Source organism: Aptenodytes patagonicus, chromosome 4, assembly GCF_965638725.1.
Source record: "Aptenodytes patagonicus chromosome 4, bAptPat1.pri.cur, whole genome shotgun sequence".
Lineage (NCBI taxonomy): Eukaryota > Metazoa > Chordata > Aves > Sphenisciformes > Spheniscidae > Aptenodytes > Aptenodytes patagonicus.
The window spans coordinates 29,844,288-29,872,018 of record NC_134952.1 but is presented as its reverse complement, the minus strand read 5'-3'; the positions used below and the strand labels follow the sequence as shown (position 1 = coordinate 29,872,018).

The 27,731-nt window shown below is 38.1% G+C and overlaps 1 protein-coding gene across 1 annotated transcript in view; it reads left to right on the top strand.

Moving 5' to 3' along the window:
• The window catches only part of CORIN (corin, serine peptidase), a 166,568-nt gene that overhangs the window by 50,847 nt on the left and 87,990 nt on the right, over nucleotides 1-27,731 (top strand). The window contains exon 4 of the mRNA XM_076336202.1: nucleotides 8,504-8,714. Coding sequence (XP_076192317.1) covers nucleotides 8,504-8,714 — 211 coding nt within the window. The remainder of the gene's footprint in view (nucleotides 1-8,503; nucleotides 8,715-27,731) is intronic.

Genomic DNA, 27,731 nt, shown 5'->3' with positions numbered 1-27,731 from the left:
CTGAAGGAAATAGTACAAATGATACAGAGATGTTGATCAGACTTGAAAAGAACTGAAGACTTAGGATTTTTTTAGAGCTATTTCCTTCCACAGCTTGATTTTGGTTTTCTGTCCATGTTATGTCTTCCTCCAATTTATACTTTTAACATCGATGTGGCCTGACACAGAGACTCATCAGGATTTTATTCCATAGTATGAACTATCCAAAGGACCTAATTCCATTACTGCATCTTTGATGTGTCCCTGTCTCTTCCTTGCTTCTGTCTAGCCTTCCATACAGAAAGATGACCTACAATTTCCCCCTCTCTCGGGCTTCCTCTCCCAAATTCACTGAAATTTTTCCACATGATTCTGAGTCCAGTATCGCTATTTAAGGTCTGCTTGGTTGGCATGGGGTTTATCTTCCCCATCATGGGCACCTTCATGCAGTGAGAAGCACATAAAAATTACCCAAATCTGACATGGCTAGGTGGGATCTGGGCTAGTTAAAGAAAAGATTTAAAAAGACAGTACAGCAATGCATGAGTCGAAACTAAATCTCCTTTGTAGAATTGTTTTAGTGTTTTCAATTATTCTTTCATGTTACTTGAATTTGAAAAGAAAGAATATTTTTATTAGACTATGGTGAGTTGCTCTTGGCGGGCTGCCAGGTAACCACCCAGCTGCTCTCTCACTCCCCTTCCTCAACAGGACAGTGGAGGGAGAAAACAAAATGAAAAGTCTCTTGGGTTGAGTGAAAGACAGGGACATCACTTACAAATTACTGTCAGGTGCAAAACAGACTTGTCTTGGGGAAAATTAATTGAATGTATGGCCAATTACAAATAGAGTTGGATGGTGAGAAAGAAAGACAAGAACTAAAACACCTTCCCCCCACCCCGCCCTTCTTCCCAGGCTCAACTTCACTCCTTCATTCCCATCTCCCCTACCTCCTCCCTGCCGTGAGCGGCACAGCGAGATGGGGAATGGGGCTGCAGTCGGTCTATAACAGTTCCTCTCTGCTGCTTCTTCCTTCTCACACTTTTCCCTGCTTCAGTGTTGGGTCCTTGCACAGGCTGCAGTCCTTCCAGAACAGCTCCCGTGGGGGTCCTCTGTATGGGCTGCAGTCCCTCAGCGTAAGCCTGCTCCAGCATGGGTCCTCCACAGGCTGCAGTTCCTTCAGAACATATCCACCTGCTCTGGTGTGGAGTCCTCCACAGGCTGCAGAGTGGATACCTGTTCCACCAGGGTCTCTTCCATGGGCTGCAGGGGAGTGTCTGCTCCAGCACCTGAAGCACCTCCTCCCCTCCTCCTTCTCTCACCTGGGTGTTCATAGGATTATTTCTCACACTTCTTTTTTCCTCACTCTCACTCCCCCATGCAGCATTTTGCCCTTTTTTAAACATGCTTTCCCTGAGGTACTGCCATCACGGCTGAAGGGCTCAGCTGTGCCTTGAGGTGGGCCCGTTGGAGCCGGCTGGAACCAGCTGTGTCTGGCACGAGGCAGTCCTGCCCTCTCCTCACAGAGGCTGCCCTGCAGATCCCCCATTGCACCTACACCCGATACTGAGAAAGCTGGGAAAAACAGGCAAGTTTTGGGCATAATCCTCTCAGTAAATCATATAAGAGGAAGCAAAACCCAGGGAAATAAAGTGAGAGAAATTATATCTAAATTTTATTTTAATTATGAGAAATTAATTATATCCGTGAGAGAGAATACAGTAGTTAATACAGTGAAAGCTTTTGGCCAGAGGGTGGTGTGATATGTGTTAGCCATTGGTGGAACCGTCAAGACCAGAAGACACTCATAAACCATTATAATCTATTGGCTGAATTTTCCTGTGACAGAAATGCTAATAATACTTTATTCTATCTGTATCGGGCGTTGTAATTAAAAATATCTTTTCCTTCAGACCTTACTTTTCTTGTAGTGTTAAAGCTTATGAGTATGACACCACTACTACTTCGATTTTATTAATCTTTTATCATATAATTAGTTTCTTAAATTTATTAAGATCTGTTATCCTGCATTTAACTGTACTTTTCCAAGGCGTTAAAAGGGCACCCAACCAGTGCTCTTCCTAGTTGAGGAAATGGAGGCTGCTGTGAGTTGTGGAAATCGTGTTTTCAAGCCAGTGTTCATGTGAAAAAATTGCAGAGATTATGCTTTTGTTGTGAAATAGTTGATTTTAACTTCTGATACTTGAACTAAGGAGAAAACAGTTTGTAGATTTCCCTGCTGGGTGGATTCCAAAGGATAGATCCTAGTTCCTGGCATCTATTGAAGTGTGTCAGAAGAAAATCACTTATTGGGGTGCTTTTTCTGAGTTATGGAGGAAGCATCTAAAATGCAGTATCAGATGTTCAGTCTCAAGTGGACTGTACATGAGAAATTCATAGCTGGAGGGAGGCCAAGAAATTTGCCCGTCTTCTGTTTTAATTGAAATGAAAAATGTACCAAGATTTCATAGTAAATTAAAAGAGGTATTAAAATTTTTGAAGACAGTAATGAGTTTTGGAAAGAAGTTTTGCTGAAAAGACCAGATGCTAGGTGGATCAGGTGTTCTTTTGATCTGGAGCAAAAGTCCATGACAATCTGGATATTCAATAGCAACAGGACAGAGGAGGTAAAAAAGGCATTCTGTAGCTTCATATGTCTCACATATGAGATTGTGAAATCAAGCAGAGTCACAAGATCCTTTTAAGGTCAGGAGAACATGGCAATTTGGGATTGGAAAAAAATGGATTTGCTGAAGGTCATTCCCTTATCAAGAAGTCTGCAAATTGCTGCTATAGGCAAGTTAGGCAAATGTCTAAGTTAGAATGGATGAGTGTGGTTTGGTTTTGCTCTTTTTAATGGGATTCCTAGAAATTTTTAAGACATTCTGGGATTAAAGATGAGATTTCATTCCACGTTGGTAGAGCTTTTGCTATGAAATAGCCAGGTGAATGTTGCCATTTTTCCTTGGGTATACTGAAGCTTTACCAGTGAATTTATGGACTGCAACTGTGCAACTTAGTACTGAGAGTGTACTGAGCTAAGTTCTGTAACGAAGTGGGTGGTGATCGCTGCTGCAAATTGAACACTGTTTCATTTTCCATAAGCTTCTTAAAGATGTTCTGTGAAAGTTGCTCTGATTAAAAAGATTATTTTCTAATTGAAATATCAGCAAGCTTGACCTGGGATATGAAAATCAGCTGCATACTTTCCTCTTTAAGCACTCTCATATACCATGTTATGCTTTGCATACCTGAGACAGAGGCTTGTTTTGCAGATCTACTATGATATTCCTAGTAAAAATATACCATAGTTAGGATCTAGGCCAGTTCACATTAGCTTTAACTGAAGGCATCATTTAACTGCATTACGTTTAAAATGGCTGATGCCAGGAGGAAAGATCCCAGATCTGGTTTTGTAGTGCAAGTTAGAAAATGCATTCAGAATGCAGAGTTGCACCAAATTTATTAATCCATTTTTAGAGTAAAGATGTTCTTTCATTTCTTATCAGACAGAAATTGACTCTGATGGTGCAATTCAAATATTCCTAACCCTTTCAAAGTGCTTTATGGTACTGGGCAGTGATGACATGTTCTGCAAAAGCACTGCTTCAGTTGCTGTGAGCAGGCTCTGATCTTACCCACTGGTTCCTGCCACTGCACTGCCCCTTCTCTTGTCCTAGAACAAATGTTTTTGCTGCCGAAAAACTATTCAACCCAATGATCTGATCAAAATAAAATAGTTATTTTTTTCCCCTCTTCATCTCCTCCACCATGTGCCCACCAAAAAATTAAAAAGTGCTGCAGGAGAGGAGAGGAAAGGCTGTTTTTTTTCAGGCAGGCTAATGTCCAGAGCTAGTTCATTGCATGGCCTCAAAAACATCCAGAAGCAATAACCACTGTTGGGTGAGGAATTATGACCTTACCATTACAGGGATGGTTGAGCGTTTTAAAACGAAAGTGATTAATCAAGCTTAAGCTGCAGTTTCAGTTGCATTTCTTTGGGGCTGCCATAAACATTGCCTTTCGGGAAAGAATGTAGGTGGTTATTTTCAGTCAGCTCAGTCGTCTAGTCCAGTTCACTTTGTGCAGATGCAATCCATAGGTAGTGGAATCTGGGAACAATCTGAAGAGAGAGGGAAAGGGAAAATGTGTTGTTTAAATTAGTTTCAGCAGCACTGAATATGAAACTGTAGACTTGCATTGCAATTGTTGGAGTAGAAGGAAGCCATTTTTATCAGTTCAATCCATCTGGCAATAGCCAGTGATAAACAGAAAACTCTTAATTTAGATGAATGTCAGAAATGACCTGTATAATTAGGAACCATGCTGTTCTGATCAACAGCTTTTTCACATGTTGTTATTCCCATTCACTGCTCTCCCCCCCTCAAGTATTGCCAAAACTAGTTTATGTGCCTTGTATTCCCCATTATTAATGAATCTTTACTGGAGAAAAGAAGTAAATAGGTTGAGGCTTTTCTATGTGTATTCGGCATTTATCTTCTTCTCTGGTCTGTTTCCTGCTTGGTTTGTAAAATGTTTAGTACTAGTATGTTATACCATCAGTAAGATTATCATTCTGGCACTGCAGGGCCACGTAGTTTATAAAACGCACTTAGCCTGTAAATATGGAGCAGAATTTAGCAATTTGATGGAATAGGTATGCATTTTGAGGTTTACTGCATTCTTTTCTTATATCTGTGGCTGTTTGTCAGTGTAATTATTCAGATTTTCTGTTTATTTGAAAAAAATACTGTTATTCTTACTAAAATATGTTTTTACCTTATCTCTTTAATCTTTTTATTTGAATACCTAGTCCTCATTAAAAAAGCAGTCCCTTTTGCTTGTATTTTAAATAGCTTTTCTCCTACTTTCAATGTCCTCTAAAATAAATTATTCCTTGCTCTGTAGAATGCTGTGTCTGTATCACTGTTTGCCTACATACTGAGCAATTTGGCACTGAGCAGACTTCCCTGTCTGAAAGATATGTTCCATCTATCATAAGCTATTGGGCTTGATACAAGAATTAATGGAGGAACTTGTTTTGTGCAAATGATCAGAATAGAGAATCTTTGCGTTTTCTTCTGGTCTCAGTTTAGGTGAGACAACCTTGTGCTGAAATAATGTGTTACTGAAAGTATGACCAACTTAGGCAGTTGTGTGGAACTTGAGGCGTCCCCTGCAAAGCAATAAGGATATGTCTGCCTGCTGCTGGGTTAGAGGTCTGTGGGCTGGCTTGGAGAGGGCTGATGCGTCTGCTGTGCAGCTCCGTGTGGTGTAAGTGAGCTAGTGGGGTGCTCTTCCCAAGCTCATTAGTCCTGTGCAGAACTAAATGTGTACGAACACAAGGTAGCTTTCCTTAATTTACTGGGGAAGGTTTTTGAGACTGTAGCACTTGTTACTACTGCAGTGAGAATCCGGGATGTATATAACTCTGTGATACAACAATTGCTATGACCCTGAAATTATGCTTTTTGACTCAGGGGTGTGGAGGGAACAGGACACTCACCTTTTGCACTGTAATTTACTTGCTGGGTGAATGATGGAACAACAAATAGAAGAGGTGGATTGAGGACCTGTGTTAAAAAGATGGGGTTCTAACCCAGGCACCTGTTTTCCAGAAGAGTGTTCCAGGATACGGATGTGCCTGGGATTAATACTGAACTGATGTCGTTTTACAGAAATGCAAGATTCACGGAACTGAAGATGGATCATGATTCTGTTGCAAGGATAGGTCCTGGGTTTAGTCCCTCCTTCCACCTCTCTTTGTTTTAAAAATTCTTGTATAATTGCTATAAAATTCCATCTTCTTGGCAATGAATGTTGAATTCAGTGCTGTGTTGTCCAACCACTGAGTACTCCTAAAAGATCAGATAGCTCCAAGGAACTGTAGCCCTTCTCTGTCAGGATTGTGTGAATTTTAAAAGGTCTAAAGCAGCTCATGCACATGATCTCAGCCAAAATGTCACTGCTTCTTGGCACATGCCATGGCAGGTACTATTTTGCAATTGTGCCTCAGGAGATACAAGATGATTTTGTGAATCATTTTGTTGAAATACTACTTGTGTAAGCCCTATGTGCCCCCCCCCCCCCCAGTTTAGGATAATTTGATTTATTTAAATAACTGTAGTGTGAAATTTTTGTGGGTGAGGGAGACCCAGAATTTTGCGTGGGTATGTTATCCTCTTACCACAACAGTTACTGAAAATGTAGTCCCAGCATCAGCAAAAGAATGTAGGCAAGAGATAACTGTGGGGAGGTTAGCAGTTTAAAGAATTTCTGCTGTAAAAGCTTCAATATTTTTAATCTTTAAATCAGAACTTTTGTGTTTTCTTGTTAAGCTTTCCCAAGCAATAAAAATGTTACTAAAAAAAATGAAGGGAGATTTTACGTTTTTATAGCAGGTCAAGATACTGTGCAAAAGTCACAAAATGGGTAGTCATTAAAGAGATGGCATCTTTCAAAACAAAACTTTGTGATTCTGAAATGAATTTTCTTCCCTTCCCTCCACCTTTTTTCTCTTTCGCCTTTCCCCTGGAAAACTATTTTAGTATCACCAGATTTTGGTCTCACAGCCTAACAGGTAGATTTGATGATCATCCTGGTGGTATTTTTCAAAAATACCTGTACAACTTCAGAAGTTGCACTGAAAATCATTGGCTTGTGGTACTAACTGATACAGTCACTTCTGAAAACTGCACTCTGCAGTTTTGAAAAGTTCTCTTAATTTGGAGGCTCACCACGTTTTTGCTGACCTCCTAGCATTTACTTTTAGTTCTGAATGGAGAATCTGTCCCTGAATAATATGGAAAAATGTGATTCCTGGATGAACAGATCCATTAGTCATTGTACTGTGGGAATGAGAAGAGATTGTAGCAGAAAATGGGTGTACACTGGTGCTAAGATTTCTTGTTGGCAGTACTGGGAGGGGGGGAATCTTAAATTGGGACTTGTGGACATAGTTTTAGCTTGATTAGAATGAGGGAAGAGACTTGCTGTTATTTCAGTGGGGCAAGATTCAATTCCTTAGTTTTTGTTGAGATTTCTGGAGAGGCAGAAGGCAAAGGGGGGAGCTTTGAGTATACTCATCAGGCACTAAAAAAATAGGGATTGTTTTTTACCAAGTCTAGATAAAATTTGAAACCCACCTTTTTTGTCCATCCCTTCAAAGACATTGCAGCTTGAAAAAGCTCTAATGAAATTTTTCTTCATTGTGCTTTGCTTTCCCTACTCTTATGTGAGGTTATATTAGTGCATAGATACAGAATTTGCCACTAGTGCATTTAGACAGTGGAGACTGGGTCTAGACTGAAAGCTGAAGAAGAGACAGACTTGCTGAACCCTTAGAGCTGAATCCAGTGTGCTTTACGTCCCCAGCTTTTATCAAGTCGGGAGGTTGGGTGTAAATGACCCACACAATTCTTGGAAGAAGCCAGTCCCAAAACGTCTGACGATGGAAAGGATCTACTCTATTCGGTGCTACCTATATCCAGTTTGCTCAGATAATGAGAACAGGAGAGCTAAGGCTTGAATGCGCTCATGAGTTTTCCCCCTTCAGAAGGCTAGAGTTGGGATGATTTACAGCATGATTAGTGGCAGAGTCTAGTCTTGAGAATGAGCTGAGGTCCCTGCTTATTGTACAGTGTGGATATGCTCTGAGTGTGAAAAAAATGCTGCCAGAGCCTGACTAGATGGCCTAGAAAGGCCTTCATCAAAGTAGGGAGCTGTCATAAATATTAGATTTTAATAGTTTTGTTCTTGATGAAAATTCTGAATTTGGTGTATGGCTTGGGAAACTCACTCTTAAGAACTTCATGTAGTAAGTTAACCCGCTGATAATGCATAACTGAGAGAGCCTACTGCACGTGACAGGGCATTAGCAGAGAAAGGTTCCTCTGGTAGGTCAAGAGTGGGACAACAGTTTAGGACAGGGTAGGTGTTCAACTTGTAAAATGAGATAATTCTATGTTGGTAGGATAGAGAAGAAAGACTGTGGAGGTAAAACCATCACCTTGGGAAAAATAGGTAAGCAAGTTGATGATTTTGGCAGGAAAGCCAGCTGCAAAGTAGAATGGTAGCAAAAAGAGAAACTTTACGGAAACACCAAAACCAGAGCAGCTTCAGAACCCAATTAGCCTTAATTTTTTTGTATGACTTCCATTTTTAGTTTCAGCCAAAGTTGGCTGTATCCAGGCTATTCTTACGGAGTGTTCATCCAACCTGTGTCAGAAAGAAATTTGTTTTATGTTATTTCTAGTCCAGTTTTGTAGAGAGTCAGAGGATTGTGAAAATATCTAAGAGTTTATTTGGTTTTCCAAACTAAGCTACCAAGCTTCTCCAGATCCTTTTTTTCTTAGATACTTATTTTTTGACAGTATTATGATAGCATTATGGAATGCCATCTTATCTGTGAGGTACAGGCATTGCTTATGTATTGTATGTGCTGACTAGTCAATTCAATATATGCTTTGAACCAACTATTAAATGGTGATACTTTTGTTCTAAATATATTGTTTTGATTTCACAGGTGCCTGCATAAATATCACCAACAGCCAGTGCCAAATGCTGCCATATAACTACACCACTATAACTTCAGTTCTTTCCATTGTCAAAAGTATTGAAATGGAAAAGTTCCTGAAGTTCTTCAGTTATCTCAATCGTCTCAGCTGCTATCAACACATCATGCTGTTTGGCTGTAGTCTTGCTCTTCCTGAATGCATCAGTGACGGTGATGACAGGTATTTGGGAACGAAAATCAGTCAGTGACTAGAGCCAATTGTGGTAAAATACCCTCTGTCTAATCAGACAAGGGAAGATCCAAGCTAAGCCTATGACCTTCTCATTGCAAAACTCCTGTCTGTCAAAGCTATTCACAACATTTCTGCCATGATAAGCCGACTGCAATAGAGTTCTCTTAGAAAAAATATTGCCACTGTATGGAATAAAATGGGGATATTAGGGCAGTCAGGCTTATTTTCTTAAAAAAGGTTGTCCAAAATTCTTGTACCTCATTTGTTCAATCTGGATGTGCCGAAATGGAATGCTTTGTAACAACATAAATGTATTGGGTATTTATAGTATTGGCATAAAGTGTGGTGGCTGTTAGTTAAATTAAACTTCAAATTTTTTTAGTCTTTCCTTCAGAAAAGTTAGTATTTTAAATATATTTTATGGTATTAGATTAGCAGGATGTATTCAGAGTGACATAAACTGTTTTGGAAGCTTAAGAAGCATGTCTTGTTTTCTGTATTTACATAATTACACAGCATTAGTATCATGTGCATGCACTTTTTTCATTGAGTTTGATTTGAAAAAGGATCAGTGAGTTTAACAGTGCTAAAATCAAAATACGGCACAAAAAGGAAAAAAGGAATTTTTTTTTTTTTAATATGTATACAATCTCTGATGTTTCTGGAGGGGGAAAGAGAGAGGGTAGATTTTTGTCTCCTTATTTTCATTTCTCCTTATTTCCAATTTCTCCACTGCGAAATTCAGTGGAAGAGAGTATGGCAATTGAATAAGTGATTCAATTAACACAACAAGAAACAAGAAGCCGAAAGCTATGCAGTTTAGAAGGGATAGGATGCTTATGAAAAAAGTTCTATGAGATGAGGTAAGCTGGTCTAAAATATAGTTGCCAATGAAAGGTACAGTCCCACTCCAGGCACTATATGCCTGCCATTTCCATTGCACCAGGGTGATTCCTGGATTGGTCAATTAAGCTCACTAAACTGGCAGAAAACTAACCCAGAAAAAAAGTGTGTACAGATGATTATATGGATAGGGTTAGGGTGGAGGTAAGGCAGCATGGGTAACGGTGGAGCGAGACTGACCATTAGACTGGCTGAGGTGTTTAATCCAAATACACCTGTGTGCATATCTTTGTTAGACTACCGAAAACTATTTTCAATTAACCCTGTTTAATTCAGTGCATGACTAATTATAGCCCCCCGGCTCCAACTCAGTATTACAATTGTTCCAGTTAAAGAATCTGATAACATACAGTCTTAAGCTACTTGCTGTCTCTAGAAATCATAGAACAAAGTAAGAAGAGTCGGTTCAGGTAATAAATGGATGCATTTAAATGTTCAACAACAGAAGAGGCCATTTCTCTGTTGCTTCACTTATTCTGTCTTGTTTGGAATTCGACTTTCACAAACCTTTTGAGAGTAAGTGGTGCGCGTCAAAAGTGCAAAGCTCATAAATCAATCAAATAAATAGAGTTGTGAAAGGATAAGATTTTTACCTTTCCTCTTCCATTTCTTTCCTGAAGACATCTTTCTTGCAGGGCTTAACATTATGACAGTTGCCTTGCTAATTTAGAAAGAATAGAAGTTAAACTAATGTTTGGAACATGCAGTTTTTTTCTCTGGTTTTGGGTGGCAACGAAAATACTTTGAGATTCAAGAGTCAGGGTTTTTCTTTGTGTGTGTGGGTTTTTTTTTCACAGCAGCAACCTTCTCACATTAATTTTTAGTGTCAAAGCTGGAACTGGTTTCCATGCCCTGGTTTATATTCTGGAGGTCACAATGCCTCCCTCTATTCTTATTTTAAGATCTTTTTTGTGGAAACTGTTCTGGCCCCTGCAGGCTGATCGGGAAGACAGTCCAGTGTGAGACTGTAAATGATGCAGGATTATGTTAGAATCTGACTTCACTTTAAGTAATCATACGTCTCCGGAGTGTGTCATGGGTGACACTGAAAATGTAGGCTGATTGGCAACCAAAGGAAGAACCATAAGGGTGGATTGCCAAAGTGCTGGTTTGTTAAATCTAGTTTGCTAAACCTGAGTTGTCCTAGTTTAACTTCTGCTTTCTTCTTTAAAGAGAATACTTTTTTCTGTAGGCAACTGAGTGATTTTTGTGATTACTGTTTTTCTTGTAGCATCCAATTGTTGCAGGCAAACAGATGTATTTCAAAGCCAAGAATAAGGATTTTAAGAAGCATCATGTCTGCATAAAGTAGTTATTTAACACCTTCCCTTCCCCCCTCACCCCAGCCCAACCACCCCCCCCAATAACTCCTCTCGGTGAGATCTGGAGAAAGCTTTTTGTTATGAAAAGCTCTTGGTATAATAGGGGGAAGTTACTTTGCATGTGTTGAGTGCAGATATGAAAATGGAAGAGACAGGCCTGTTTTAGGTCTGTTGAATAAGGGAATCTGGGAAGTAGAAACATACTGAAGGAGAAGCAGAAGAGCCACTGTGGAAGGACTCTGATGATAATGAATCTGTATATGTATGTATATACTGTAGCCCTTTTTTGGGACTATGGTTGTTTTTAACATGCAGTATCACAAAACATACACTGGTATGGAGAACAGTTGTTACTGACATTGTCACTAGTTCCTCTGGTCAATTACAGCTGTTTCATTCTAATTGCCAGTGCATCTCTGATCATAATTTTTCATCTATTGATACATCTTTGTTTTATAGAACAATTGTTTCAAATTTATGTAAAGCATAATTTGACAAATGCTGCTTACACAGTAGAGAGGAAATGAAACTCATGTGATGCTCAGATGTCTCTTCTTAGGTATTGTCGAGAGAGTCTGTGTTGGCAGCTGCAGCCATGGGAGCAATAATTATAACAATGCGTTACAAGAAGCAACAAGAAGGAAAGTTACAAACACTAATCTTTGGCATCCAGTGTACTGTCATTACATAGCTTTGCTCTGATATTTAAACGTATATCTGTTTCACGTTTATCTTTCATGTGTTTATAAACATTGTATTCATTAACACTTGAAGGAGATTAAGTTTCTAGGCAGAGAGTATCTTCAGTGTTTGTGTAACACACAGTGTAGTTAGTACCTAACTACCACAATACTGTTGCTCTTAAAAATTGTTCTGTATCTTACTGCAATGAAAATCATGTGTGACAGTAAAAATATATTAATTTGAAAAGCTGTATTTAATTCCAGCAACTGGATGTACAATCAGCTAGCCCTGCTCTTTTAAGAAAATATGTAACAGTACCTTTAAAATACTACTTTCCAGTAAAGGTGAAGTTTGAAAGTACAACTAAAACCTGTGTGAGAATGGAACATGGAAAGTTGAAATGCAGTAAGACTTCTTGCTTGCTTATTACTTGCTCATAATTTGCATAGTAAGAGGCTGTTTACTTAAAGGCATTATGGAACTTCTTCCTCCTTGGGTGAATGGATGAGATCTTTCCAATATGACTTCAAAATCAGACTTAAAAAACCTGTCGTAACACAGTCCAGCAGCACTGCTTAAGAGAACACGACTCAATCCTGCAAAGTAACACCAATGATGCAAGAACATCTTAAACTAGTTGATGTGCTTAACTAATGACTTCTAAAACATTCAAGGTAGTAACTTTTGTCCTTTTGGGTAGTATTAGACTGCAACCTATTACCGCCACATGCAACACTGGTCCTTTATTTGTTGTAAGAAAGATCTGTCCTCAGAGCTATTGGTCATGATTAATGGTTTAAGCTAGTGAATTCTACTTTACCTTGGGAGACACTAAGAGTGGGCCAAAGGTCAGTTACTGGAACGTAGTGGATGTTTATTTATAGCAACTCACTTGCATTGGATTCCACAAGTCCTACAGACTTCAGCTATTGCATTCAAGAAGACCAAAAAAAAATCTGAAAAAAGTTAGTGTGCAATGTTTTCAGATTTTTGAAAGAAAAACAGAGTGTATTTTAAAGCCAAAACTAATGTAAAATTTAAAAATTCAAAATCAATAGAGAAGTTCATAGTGGGTCAACCTATAACTGCATAATGCAGACAGACTCATTGAATGATGCTTTCTAATATTTCTTGCACTCTCTGAATACTCATGTTCCATCAAAAGACTTGGTAAAATAGGCAAGTTGTATAAGATCCTGAAGGCCTATGTACAGGGCTTATTTCAGACTGGGAATAAATTTGAAGGTTATGGATTCTCATAATACCTCTTCGCTGTCATGCTGTCTTCTAAAGCAGAAACTAATAGCTTGAGTACTTCCGCTAATCCTCTGTGTAAAAGTGTATTCCAGAAAGCCGAGGAAATGCCTTCCATTGATAGATCCCCAGAGTCTCAAATCTTTGGAGGTAAAACTTAATTTAAGCTCTGCCTAGAAAATAGTATTAGGGCAATACAAATTAAAAAGTGTAATAAGCTCTCAAGGTAAAATTCTAATGCACCTTCTATTTCTGTATCTGTTTACTCACAATGCTTTTTTTCATGTCAGACGTCTTTGAAAGTAAAGTTTTGAAGTGGTTTGTCTTCAGTTAGGGCTCAAAGAGTCCATCTGAGATCATGGCTTTTTATGCTGGATGCTGTACAGACATGCACTGAGGGGCAGCCTCCTGCCTCTGAAAGTTTATAGCCCAGCTGAACAAAATGAGTAAAGGATAGGAAGAGAAAGTAATACTGTCACATTAATAGCTAGGGAAGCCAAGACTGAGCAAGAAATTTGCAGTAGAGCAGAGAACTGAACCTGTAACACTTACATCCTCTGTCTTTAGTACAATATTATTTTTCCTCTTGATTAAACTCTGCAAATTCATTTCACTCATTATGATTTTTTCACTTTAGCTGTGATCTAATACCTACTGAACGTAAGAGGAAAAAACTCTGCTGTAATTTGATTTTTGCTTTTTTGCCCCCCCTTTTTTTTTTCCCTCTCAGGTTCATTCTAAAGGAGAAAATAATATAATGAAGGGAAAATGCTTTCTTTGATTTTCAGGCTCTTTCTTTCGAAGGAGTTTGTCATGTTAATGTCTATATGTAACAAATATTTTTGTTGTGCTGTAATATCTATGCTACAGACAACAGTAGCCAGATAAAGACTTGTAGAAAGCCAAAGAGGTCAGAATAGGGCTACATGGTATGTTGGGGGCAGGGGAAATTAACAAGTGAAAATGAAGTTAATAGGAAAAAGGTTCTAAGAAGCTGTGAATAGTTTGTATGCAGTCAAATATCCTTTGAAGAGCTGCTCTGTTATGACTCACAGTGGCAAATTCAATTTTGTGTTTTCTTCTTGTTCATTGTCTTCATCTGTTTTCTGTAATTTATAAAAAGGAAGAAAATGTCTCATTTTCATTATGGAAATAAACTAGGATGAAATATTAGGTCCAAAAAACAAATCCAGAAATATGTGTGGTATCTTTTATTACAAGCCGACAACAGTTTAAAACAAATTTGGGGTGAGGTACAAGGAAGGAGAGGAAGAAAATTTCTTTCAAGTCCTCTTAGAATATGAAAAAGAATCAAACTTCATAGAGTAAGGGATCTCTGTCTGTCATGTTTTGTATAACCCATGAATGAGATCAGTGATGTGGCTGTTTCCCTTTTCCTGCTTTTGTGAACTGCACTCTAAGCTTATCCATGTTCTTTGTTTCTCCTGCTTACAGTGAAATTAATTTTTATTTGATTTTCTTTTATCACAGTGCATATTTAGACTTTTAAAAATAACAAGACATTATATAAAACTATTTTTTAGAGTTAATTGAGGCTTTTGAAGTGTTCAGGAGAAAAAGTTGGCTGAGTCACATAGATCTTGTTTACATAGCTAACAAGAATTTTTATTTTAAGACTTTGAACAGGAAGCTATCAGCATACATTTAAGTCAATATCTGTTATGCAAAGTCCATAATGGGTTTAATTGTGTATGAATGGTGTATGAATATGTATGAGTTTGGATAGGCAATCCTCCACTGGCATGTTTGTCTTATTTTAATCTACCTAATTTTGGTAACAAAAGCAAGTAAATATGCTAAGACAAAATAGCAGCTGCTAGGAACTCTGGGTAAGCATTCTGATAGGTAGTCTGTGACATGGCTGCTACGCTATCTTTTTATAATGCACCTGCGTGGAAATGTCAAATTATAGTTGCACAGACAACTTTGCCATTCTGCAGCTTTTAAGAAATGTTTAAATTTTACACACTTGTGAAGTTACAGTTTCAGAGTCATTTTTGAAGTAACTGTATTGAGAAACCCTCCTGGAAGGACATTTAGAATCCCCTATCATAATCCTATCTGCGATGGTTTCATTAGAATCGGCGCTACCCAATTTAAAAAGTTAAGCTACAGCATTGGTAACGATCACTTACCAGTCCTCTGAGGAAGAAGGTGGGACAGTTTTCTCCTACCCCCACTGCCTTGTCTTTTTGTGTTCTTCTCATGACTCCATCCAGTGTATTTCCTGCCGTGGCCCAAGCACATGGGGTGGAGGCTACTTTCAGATGCTTATAAAGTGGCTACCAGTTGTTTCCTGAGTTTGCAGTCTGGCTTTTCACACCCTGTGGGAGTTGCTTCATCCTTTTAATATACTTTCTTTTTGATGGTGCCTCTTTAGACCAAGCAAGTTAACATGACTCAAAGAGGCTATTCCAGCTGGAGTTTTGGCAATGGTTGCCTATCAAGGAGATCCATTTATTCTATTCATCAGCCTTGAAACAGAAGATTATAAACTTCAACTTTTTAATCATGAATAAAGCAGAGGTGATGTTCAGTGGATGAAGTGCTTTATATCTAGAATGTTTGTAATCACGTGTTTTGTTTTAAATGTTGCCGTGTCTTGGCTTTGAGCCCTTGGGAATCCAACAGACTGATTATGTGCAAGAAAACACACTGTTGTAAAATCTGTCTTTGAATACATAACTGAGCCATAATTCAGCTTTCAGTTTTTAAATCTAGTTGTGGTTCTAGTTGAACCACACAACCTTGGAGAACCAGCTAATGAAAAACACATATAGTCCTGTCAAAAGTGAACACAAAAATTAGAGAGGAAGAGAGTGTGATAAAGTTGTGAATGCTTGCCCACACAAATAGTGTGCTCTGTCTGCCACTGTTACTAATTTTTGTGTCTTTCATTGTTGATTTAAAGCATTCTACAAAGGAAATTGATATAATTGTTACTGTTTAGCAGAAAAACTGAGGAACACACAGGGTGTGTGTTACTTGAGAAAGCCCAGACCAGCAGAACAAATGAGTAGTTTTTTCTTTCATTGTGCCCTTTGTACCAGTCAATATGCCTTCCAATAGCTGTAATTTCACCAATAGTTACAATAATAGTAATTGCATGGTCTAATTCTTTCAGAAGTAAAACGTTGAGGATAGAGTTGCTAATGGCAGATAGTCAACATGCCCCAAGAAACATTGAGCAAAGTGTTTCCTGCACAGTCTAAATACTCAGTTTCAGCTCCAGTCTACCCTCAAATTGATAATGCACTAATTCAAGGTGAAATAGAACTGATTTACACCAATAAGGAAGTGAAGTGGTTGGCAGGTGTAATGCACAGGGTAGAGATTCAAAGTAGCAAAAATGTCTGCTTCAGAGATCTGTAAAATAGCACTAAACAGTTCCTGTGTGCTTTTGGAAATATTTATGTACAATAACAGATGTCATATGCAACGTCATGATTGAAACCATGTTTCAGTGAACGTCCTGAACATACCTGAATTCTTTTCATAAATAAAGGGACAGTGAATCAAATCAGAGATAGTTCAAACAGAAAATTGAATAAGTAATAAATGGATACATATGAACAAAGAAAATCTACAATATGCAGATTCAGAAATTGACGGAGTATTTGCATGGAGAAAGGAATTAGAAGAAAACAAATCCTCAAACCCCAACTCCCACTATGAGGAAAGATAATCGTTCAAGAAACAAAATTGTATTTCTGCTGTCCTATGACTAGAACGTGTTCTTCATGAGATACAAGTGAGATGTTGAGTTAAGAAACAGCTGGTTTACATCTGACTTCAAAGAAAGGAATGCTCACATATTTCTGAAAGATTGGCGTTGACCATCTTGCCAAGAAAAAAATGAAGAAACTTGAAGAAACAGCATTCAAGAAGTAGCATTTCTGAAGATATATCTTTCTTCTCAATGCAGCCTGTATTACTCATGAATAATTTCATACTTCATGAGTTATTTTATTAGTATTGTGTAACTGTTACTTATAAGGCAGAAAAAAATGTGCTAGTGAGAAGATTACACTTTGCATTGTCCCTCAGAACTCAGACCTTGAAGTCGACATGTCATACTCAGCACCTTAGGAGCCATTACTACTTGGTCCCAAGCTGAGACAGTATAAAGGTTACAAATATAAAGTTTGTTTTTGCAAGTATTGCTAGGGAAAGTATAGGTAATGATGTGGCATTGGCCGAAATGCCTATATTTCAAGTTGATTAACATGTTTTCTTAGAGGACCCTTTCTCCAGATGTGTATAAATTTTTTTTTTGGGGGAAGCACCATTTAAATTTTTTTTATGCCTAATATCTGTCCTGGGCAAAAACAGAAAGAAAAAATGGGTTGCTTATGAAAAAGCATTCTTGTAATCACCAAGAGTTCCTAGTATGTCCAAGTTTTCGAGCAATGTAACTTGAAATTTGGCAGGGAGGTTGCTCTAATAAGTGGTATGCTCTTTATCATGGCTGTTGGAAGCTAGGAAGATAAGGGAAGTAGAAGAGAAAATGTGTTTACTTTAGGGGAACTTCTGTTTATAAAGTTTATGTGCCTATGGATATACCTACAGCAGTTAATCCCCAAATTTTGGCTTACACGTCTCTGAAAAATCATAGAGTCTCTGAAAGCTTCTCTGTCAATGTCATGGCTCAGCTAGTGTGGGTGGGCCTAAGAAGGACTCTACATGTCACTGACCCTCCCAGTAGCTAGGGGTGGCACTGGAGCTAGGTACAGGCCCTTACAGGAAGGGGTGGCTTATGAAATTAATTAAAAAAATAAAAGCTGGAAAAGTAATACAGATATATAGGCAATGGCATCCTACATTGGCCAGAATGATGTTTGTGGTCCAGTGGGTGTGAAGCCAGGGTTTGCCATAGCAGGCAGCATCAAACTTGCCCGCAGTGTTTCACCCTCTCCACTGATCTGATGTACTGACCACGAAAACTTTTCCAAATCACAAAAGAATCTTCTTTCAAAGTGTGCGTGTTGGGGGGAATTATGGATAGACCAGAGTTAAAAGGTTATCAAGCAGAGAAACATTTTTGAGAACAATTTGGCCATGGGAATGTCCCTTTGAAAACATATTTCACAATGCTGCTCAGAGGAGTTAAGAGAAGGGAAGGAGGCAGAAAAGAAAATCAGGAGGACTGGTTATTTTATGAATGCATATTTTACTGATTGATTGCCTCCAGCCCTGTTGTTGTAATGATTTGCTGTGTGTGTTATCTATTATAAGCTGTGGTTTCTGGTTTCTAAGTTGGTATATTAACTAGGGATCACAGGTCATCCTCCTACACACGCAGTATATTACTACTTATAAATAAATACTGATCATTTCAGTAACTGAAGTAATTGTTTACAATAAATCATAAAATGAACATCGCTTTTTGTTAATGCTTGTTTGGCAATTTAATATATCTGCTAGAAAAACACACTTTGTTTTTACAAAATGAGATTTATTTCATTTAATAAATTGCAATAATTATAGGACAGGAGCTTTCAGTAAAACCTTGCATTTTCACAAACATTGTGGGAGTATTAACACTGGTAGTTTTCCTATCAGACTTGTGCACCTGGACTCAAAACCAGAAACGTATAGATGAAAGAACATTTTATCTAACTATAGCAAAACTCCTCTAGTAGGTATGAGTACATTGTCCTGTGCAGAAGTTAATAAACAAAAGGGTTTTGGATTGAACAGTCATTAAAGGATTCTCCAAGATTCTTATGCTTTTCAGCTCATGTTTAGCTTCTTTTAGTGCCCAGCTCATTAATAAGTAACTTTTAAACCACCTGCAGTTAAAAACTAATGAGAGTTTAGTTAGTGAGACATACTAACCTTTCATAAGTTTGTCTCGCCTGTGAGAAGTTATTGTTGCCCTGCTGGAGACCGTAGTGGTAAGCACCAGGCTTACCACTCACAGGCAGAGCAGGACAGGCAAATTAGAATCACAGGATCACTCAGGTGGGAAGGGACCTCTGGAGCTCTTCTAGTCCACCCCCTTGTTCAGATCAGGGCCAACTAAGATGGATGAGATTGCTCAGGGCCATCTCCAATTTAGTTTTGAGTATCTCTAAGGATGGAGGTTCCACAACCTCTCTGGAGAACATGTTCCAGACCACTGTTTCATGGTAGATGTTAAGTTGATATAATTTGGTAGTGCTGCTGAACAAATCAGTCTTATCCTATTTCCCTGCTTGCTATTCCCCAGCTCAGCAGTGCCCTTTCCATGTCCTGGCAGGAGTATTTGTTCGGCTCCATGACATATTGGATCAGGAAACTGATCTGAATTAAATTGGGAGTGACTGATCTGATTCATTGTGTAACAGCATGAAGTGTCATGCTGGCACAAAGAGGGAGGGAAGAGAGGTGGGGAGAGGTTCAGAAGCCAGGCTGAGGAGGGGTAGGACAGCTTCTTTCTTTCGATGACATCTGCTCCTGCCAGCTTGAAGTGTTTGTGAAACAACTTTAATGTGAGGAAGCAACATGATAATGGATTACAATGAATTTCTACTCAACAGAGAGGAGTCTAGAGTGTAAATGAGTGATAGGTGTCTGTGATTCTTTAGGATTCCTGACAAGATGCAGCTTAAAAAGGTTTGACTTAGGCTGATTCTTGAGGTCTTCCTTTCGACAGTGCTCTGAAGTGCACAGGGAAACATGAGTTCTGGAAAGCTACGTGGAATTAAGGATATCTATCACAGTGATCTGTGGAAATGGGAGGCTGTCCTTTAGGCACAATGTTGTTTTGGGTGCCTTTATTATCCTGGTCATACAAATAGTTAGAGCAGCTGTGCAGTGTATGATTTACTCACTGTTACTCCAGAATTTCTGTAGCAGTGCTGTGGTTGAAATAGCTTTCTGTGATTCAGAGGACTTCCATTTCAGTGTGACAGCTTGTCTTTGCCAAGTGTGAATTTTGTTTGCCAACATCAAAAGATCTTGTAACCTGGATTCTCAGGCATATTAGGAGCTTCTTTTTTTCAGGAGACATTTCTATATACTAAATCAACAGTGTGTTCAGCATTTGCATGATAAATATCAGGCAAGAATTTTCAGAAATTTGACTTCATTTAGGAGAAGTTTTGGCAGATAGTACAAGATTGTAAAAATAGCTCATAATTGTAGCAATATTCTTAAAAATATTTGTTTAAACTAATTCCTGCCTGAACTATAGCTCTAATGAATTAATTTACTATGTCTCGCCCATTTTCACTGTCATGTTTGAATCAAGTGATGGGATCAGTAAGAGAAATCTGGAAGGGCTCGCTGCTTTAGTCAAGACAGATCCTCTCAGCTGATTATAGTCGTCATGCAAAACACATTAAATCATTTCGCTAGCTTTTTTGTAGTAATAATTTCAACACTATATGGCAAAATTTATATAGCACTTTGCTAAGTATGGTAGAACAGAGAAACTGCTTTTGCTGTACAGGGTATACATTAGGTGTTACAGTATTATAAGCTCAGCTGTGACATACGGTGCTGTCATATCCAGAAAGTGACTGAAGGGTCAGAGTGGATTTCTGAATTTCTGTTTGTTGCTGATTCCAGATAGAAATGACTCCTTATTTTGGTCAAAATAATTTATCTGGGGTTTGTCTACAAAATAAATGATTACACTGACTAAAAATTCTAACCCGCATCGTAGAGACTGTATGTGTCTGTCTTTAATGGATATCAGCTGAGTTGGGCCACATTGTCCAAAGAGCATTGCTAGGCCTGAAAGAGATGTTAAATTCAACAGCAGCTGATGTAGAAGATGTTAAATTCAATGGCAGCTGCTGCCTCCTTTATTCATTTCTGGATGGATAAGAGGAGTCTTTTTAATCTAATGGTATCTTTGGATTTGTTCCCAGTTCCACTTACACTGGAATCAGGAATTTATATTTCCTTCCTCTGTCTCAATAGCCTTCAGAGTTCTGTGTGAGCTCTTTGTTAAGTATGGTACTCTTGGATATCAGTGATCTGTTCTAAGACTTTTGCGAGTGAAACTCTTTAGCTGTCTCTTTTCTGTTGCCACCAGATATGGCAACTATTAAGGAATAGTTAACTGGACCTGTAATTTTTAGAGGAAAAAATATAAGGCATCTGTGTGGGCCCACAGAACAGATTCCAGTCCAATTTTTTCATCTCATTTGGTTCTGAGACTTTCGTGTCCTCATAGCCTATAAACAGATTGCATGCTCTTCCATGCTCCAGGCAATCCATTCAGTATCTCCATCTTTTTCATTCTCATTGTATAAACCAGGCTTTTTTCAATGTCTTGGAAAGTGCGTTCCTCTTGTGGCTCATCTGTATTTGCCAACCTTGTGACAGCAGATCAGATATTCATGAGTGAGAACTTTCTGCTTTCTGCTCTAGCTGTAAATCCTTACACTCAGTCCCTGCAGGGCAGATGAGTGGGCATCTACCAGCAATTCAGCCAATTAATATAGGCCTTAATCTTGTGTAAACAACTGGAGCCATTCTTCAGTCTTGCACCTCAGGGGAACTGAGCTGCTGCTACCTTTTGCCAGGATCACCTCTGAGGCCTTTTTTCTCCTTTAAGATGTTAGGTGTTTCTCAGACTGTGGGTCCTATGTAGTCTTTTTACAGGTTAATTATGCATCTTTGTACTTATACACAGGAACCTGCTTCAAGAAAACAGTACATGCATTCTAGCTAAAAACAAGGTGGGAAGTCAGAAAATATGTGCAGCTAGCTCTGCATTCAGTACTACAAAGTGTTGCATGGAGTTGAGGCGCCTTCCCTAAATGTTGCTATATGGATTCAATATGATTTTGTCAAATGAAATAACCACAAAAATCTAAAATAATCTTGCTTTCTTTTCAGATTTTATTTCTATGTAAAGAAGCAAATTTCAGATTTAAACCCATTTCTGGAGACAAAATAGAAAAGAAAATACAATCTTTCCAAATAACTTGCAAGATAAAGATGAAAACTGAACAATGAAAGACAGAAATACATGGTTTTCTTGATTATGTGAAATTGAAACCTTAAACAGCCCATTTATTTACAAATCCATGAATCAAAAAGTAGTATTGAGATTTTTATGAGCTTGCCTCATACAGCTCTATTCAGTGGCTCTGTATATGCTGCTCTGCGTGTTGGAGTACTGTGAGAGGGTACACAGAAAGATTTCACAAGAACTATTGCTCTCAAAATCTGTAATGCTGGGTGTGGGTGTTTGCTCTACTATAGAAACTTCCTTCTGTGACATTTATATTCTGTGGAAGTCTTTATTGTTAGAAAATCTCGAAAAGCATTAATGACAATTAGAACTAACAATGTCTGGTCTGTCAGCTTGTCACTTCAACTTGTGTGATTTCAGGACTGTAGGAACACAAAGGATAAACTCAGTTTTTTTCTTCCCATAATTTTTGCATGTTTCCTGGGTTTTTCAGTTTGTCCCTGTCCCCGTCCCCCTATGCCAGCAGTGTCTCACAATTGTATTACGGGTTCCTTTGTTCTGCCTCAGATCTTAGATCTATCATCATTCTTAGCCTGTGTGCCTGTGAATGATATAGTGGATTACCCCGCAGTGCTCTACAGCAAGGCTGTAGTATGATTAATATTTCCTCTGGTAGCCATGCCAGTTTAAACTTTTCCTTAAACAGATTTGGTTGAAAAAATCCAGCAAAATACCCTACAGTTGTTTTTAACTTGGCTCAATACCTGGAAACGGCTTACTGTGTGGCCACAGAAACAGTTATCCTGGAACAACTGAAGGGATGGAGTTGGGAAAAGAACAGTAATGAGGACCAGCAGTAGCTGAAAATGTTCATCAGTCTGCCTTCAGTCAGGTTGTCTACTGAACCGCAAATGTGACCTTTAGCCAGAACAGGTGCAGTCAACAGTTGTGTGTTCTAAGAGTGATCTTCATGTTGTATTTTCAGCTCTGGCATGCCAACTTCATTTATAACCTTTTGCAAGTTATTTACCCTCTATTGTTTTAATCTGTAACATTGCAATAATGAATTTCTCAATAGGGCATGGCTGTGGCAGTGTTTTTGCCAGTGGAGATACTAATGTGAAGACACAAAGAAATGCCACTGAAAAAAATGAGCACTAGATATATTCTAGAATTTACCAGCTTGCATGGAGAGTCCCTGCAGGATGGTTAGTTGTGTATTTTATTTAATGCTTTTGTCAGCTTTAGCAATTTCTACCTCTCCCTCTCCTGACAGCTTATTCCTGCTTTGCCTGTATCCCTTTGGAGGGGCCAATTCAGTTGTCAGATGAGAAAAAAGAATACTTTTTTTTTTTTTGTCACATTACTTTTCAGCTGAATCAGTTACTTGACTTGGCTTACTATACAGCCTACAAACAGCTGTTATTGCAAAACTGAAAGCAGCACAGAAACAGACGTAGACATTTGGGAACAAGAGCTGCATATGCTGGTTCCAGAAAAGACATCTCAAGAGCCATGCCCTCAGTGGCTGCTGAGTTTGAGAGCCAGACCCTTGAGCTACCTTGAACAATTGTTCTTTAGAAAATCTGTTAAATTCTGCAGCAAGAGGAAAACAGTTGCCTAAAGGATCTTTCCCCTCCTTACTGCTTCTTGTAGCATACTTCTTTGATAATTTCTAGTGCTCAAAACAACCACTTAAGTGACTTACAGAGTCTACTGATGAGCCCTGTGCATGGTAATGGGATTGCAAAGAAGAGAAGTCAGTATTACAGAAGGAGTAATTTCTGAAAAGAATTAATCTAAAAATGTAAAACATCTTTAAGTGAGTGATAAGGACTAGATCCATGTAGGATTATAATCAGGCAATTTGAATTCCAATTCAAGTGAACTCTAGGTGATTGGCATGAAGAGGAAGTCAGATCATCTGCTCTCAGGCAGTGTGTAGCCTCTTTGGAAGCTTAAAATCAGTTAACATAATAGTTTTAGAGCATATGCTGTTTTGTATATATCTGCTTCAATGAATATTTGATACAAAACTCTTTTGATAAATGGCTTCTCTGAAGATACCCTATGCAAATTAAAACCCCTTATTTATTCTCTTTACCCTTAATATTTAAGAAACTATAAAGAACGTTTTTATTTCTTTTGGTGCCATATGATTCTTAATGTTGATATTTCTATGCAGCTGAAATAACTGAAATATGAACTTTTAAGTGTGGGGAAACCAACCACAGAGTTAAAAATGTCACATACCTGTTCTTTCATCAAACCCCATCTTCAGCAAGAGTTTTTTCCATTAATATCCCGAAGAGCAGAATCGCACCCTAATATGTTATAACCTGCTTCTGTGCCTGCCACTGGCGCCAAATAAATTATGGTAAGATTGCCATAGACCTGCCAGTTTATTTTTAAAATGATTGGTCTCTAAGTAGCTGTAAATAAGACTAATCAAGATGGAGATTTTTAATGATCTTTTCATCCTTCAGTAGATTAAGCAGTATGTCCATACTAAACTTGATCATTATCCAGAAATATTTAATTTATGGAGCACACATGACTGAACATTGAAACTGGGCCAAATATTGCAGTAATTGCTGGATAATCCTATGTTTTCTGATTTGTCAGAGCTTCTCTAGAGACTGCAAATTCTGCTTGGCTTATTTAATCACTATGCAGTTGTCTTTTAGAAGCCTAGTAATTTCTAAATTATTATTGTGCTGTGTATATATCCAAACATTTACACTGCACTGTAATATTCAAATGGCAGACTGCATAAGCTAAACAAATGAGGTGAACTTTTTATTTTTGTGATTTTTTCATATAGATGAATCTTCTGAAAAAAATTACTCCTAACATTTTTTAGAAACTTTCTAGCTATTATGTGTAAATATAACTGTGCATAGTTATATTTTAATATAACTTTTTACTATTATTTGTAAAATTTCCATTGAAATGAATGATCAGTATGTTGAAAGACCTTTGGAAACAATGAACCATATATTGAACTTTTGTTCATTTGTTACATTTGAAGAAATGAGCGTACTCGTACTACTATTACCTGATGGCTATATGTCAGGCTATAGCTGCTATGTGGTGCTTTGGAAGTTAATGATTTAGGTGTGGGTCGAGGACAGAGATCATATCGAATACATCACACTTGTATAAAACTTCATCTGAGAGTCCTCAAGAAATGTTTGTGATTTTTTTTTCAAATAGCAGTCACATTTGTAAAAAACATAAGAGCAGTATAAATTCGGTTAGCTGTGGTAAACTCAAGTAGATCTCAGTCACAGACTTGTTAAATTCAAGTAACATCCCTGCTATCACTTCTTTGGAAAAAAAAAAGTCGGCAGAATATACTGCCTTCAAATAACTTTGTGATCATCAGATATGCTCCATTGGACCAGTGGGAACCACTTACAGTTATTGAGGTAGAACCACTGCTTACGTTTCTTTTCACTGTAATGTAATTTTGTAGTGTATTGTGTGTTTTCCTAAAAAATAAACAAGAGATTAACTCTAAGCATATCAGTCTGAATAAATTAAATGTCTAGCATCCACAAATAGATCAAATCAATACTCCATTTTAGTTATGTGGCATCTTATTTCTTACAGATATTTTGGAACTCAAGCACCTTCCATAGTAAGTAGCGGCTTTGCTTTTGACATTTTCTGTATTAGGGAGCCTCTGTTAAACCAGTGGGTCTGCTCATGTGAATACCTCTGCCCACATGTGATTATGCTAATACAGCTTTTTAGAAGTAGTAGATTAGTTAAAAATGAAAAGCTAGAAAACATCCAAAACCCTAAATGAAAGTGACTGGAGACAGTCACTTGCCTTGTCAAATCCCCTTTATTTAGGGAGATTCTCAGGCTCCAGTCAGGAGGCAGCGATGTCTACTGCAGGGCTCTTGCTGTGCCCTTTCTTTCTCTCCGTATCAAGTAGGTTCTGTAAAAAACAGAAGAGTGTTTTAGAACATCGTTATCTGAAGAGCCATTACAGGTCAGATAATAAACTTTTAATTAGCCAGTACAATGTGCAGAACTAATAAGTGGCAGCTCTTCCTGTCATCAGGAGGGACCATTTGTTCTTGGTTTTGTACACAGCCAGATATGTGCTTTATGGTGTTGAAATTTTCTGCCTTTCAACACATCGCAATCTGGTGGTGAAAAGTACTATTTTAGAATATATCTGCTTCTTTCCAGGCAGTAAGTAAGCTGCCAACTAGGAAGCTGCAAGAGACAATTTTAGAGATAAAGGTCCTTGGCTTGTTTCTGAGATAACTTCAGTACTGCACCACATAAAGTGCATTGTGTGAAAATCCTTAGCACTACCTGGAGAATATAACTCTGAAGATACCTATTTTGAAACAGTGGTTCCAACTAGAGTATGTAATGAACTCAGTAACAACATTGGCAGTACATTCCTCTTGTTAGCTACTAAGCAGAGAAAGGCAACCATACTGACTTCAGAATACTTATGCAAGTGAATATTTTGCTTTACACCAATTTCTTCATGTTACCGCTAGTAGTCAGGCAGCTCTAGCAGCTTTTTATACCTTGCTTTTGGGGTTTGTTGCCGTATCACACGGTTGCTAATAGTACTGTGTTTTTCTCTATTACTGTAGAATGAGGCACTAAGGGAACTGTTTGGTACTGTGGACTTTTTCAGTACACGCCACTTACTTGTGCCTGAACATGGAGTTCTAGCCACATTTTTGGGGTGGGCAGGTACAACCAAGAGTCAGACACAAAAAGAAAGATGATATGATTTAAGTGGGGTACTAGGAAAAAGATCTTTTCCATGGTATTATGAATGGTCATGAATGAAGCAAAATTACATTTTCTAAAGCCCAAAAGGTTCTGCAGTAATTTAGATATAAACTGCAAAATGTCATGTTGCAAATTTAATCACTGTAGGGGTATGGGAGAAAACATGTTAGATGTGGTATGTGTGATCTAAATGTGGGCTTGATGTGAAGACACAATGCACAGGCTGACAACGATCCCCAAGATGTAAACCTGAGTGACAGATTGACCTATTTCTTGAAATAGCCCTTTGTTTCCTTTCGAACACTGAGGAGACTGTGTATCCTTACAGTAAAGAATATGGTAAGGATTCAGAGTCATGCATTTATATTTTTGCGATAAATTAGCTATTTCAAATATGACAACTTTCATTAATGACTAGACTTACTATAATCTACTTTAAGTAAAATGATACTTAGAAGAGTGTGTGTGTGTGTTTTTATATGTATTTATTTCTGAAACTTCAAACAAAATATCAGAATACTGAATTGTTCTTGGCTAGGCAATTTATTTTCTTTTGGGTAACTACTTCTGTAATAGCTCTTCAAGTTGTTTCAAAATTCCAGTAACATCAAGAATTTGCAGTTTGCCCAACTTTATGAAAAAATTCAGTATATTCAGTTCAAATTCCTTATTTTATGTTAGTTTGTGATACTTCTTTCAGTTTTGTTCTCATTTTCTATGTGAATTTCCCTCAACAGACCAAATTTAAATAGCTCAAACAGTAATTTCATTTTACTGAAACTGTTCATTGTTATCATGATATTCCTTGTCTCTTCAGTGGAGCAGAAGTACATTGATTATGTATTCAGGGCGTTACCTAGTTATGTCTTGAAAACATGCAAGGATGGAGACCGCACAACCTCTCTGGATAACCTGTTTCACTCCCTAATTTCATGCTGAAAAAGTTCTTTATATCCTGTCTGAACATCTCTTGTTTCAGCTTATGTCAGTTGTCTCCCATCCCCCCACCATACACCACTGTGAATAGCTAGACTCCATAACCCTCCCCATGGGTTCTGAAGGGCGTAGTGGTTGATGTTACCCCCAAGCTGTCTCTTATTCTGGCTGAAGGAGCCCAGTTCCCTCAGCCGGTCC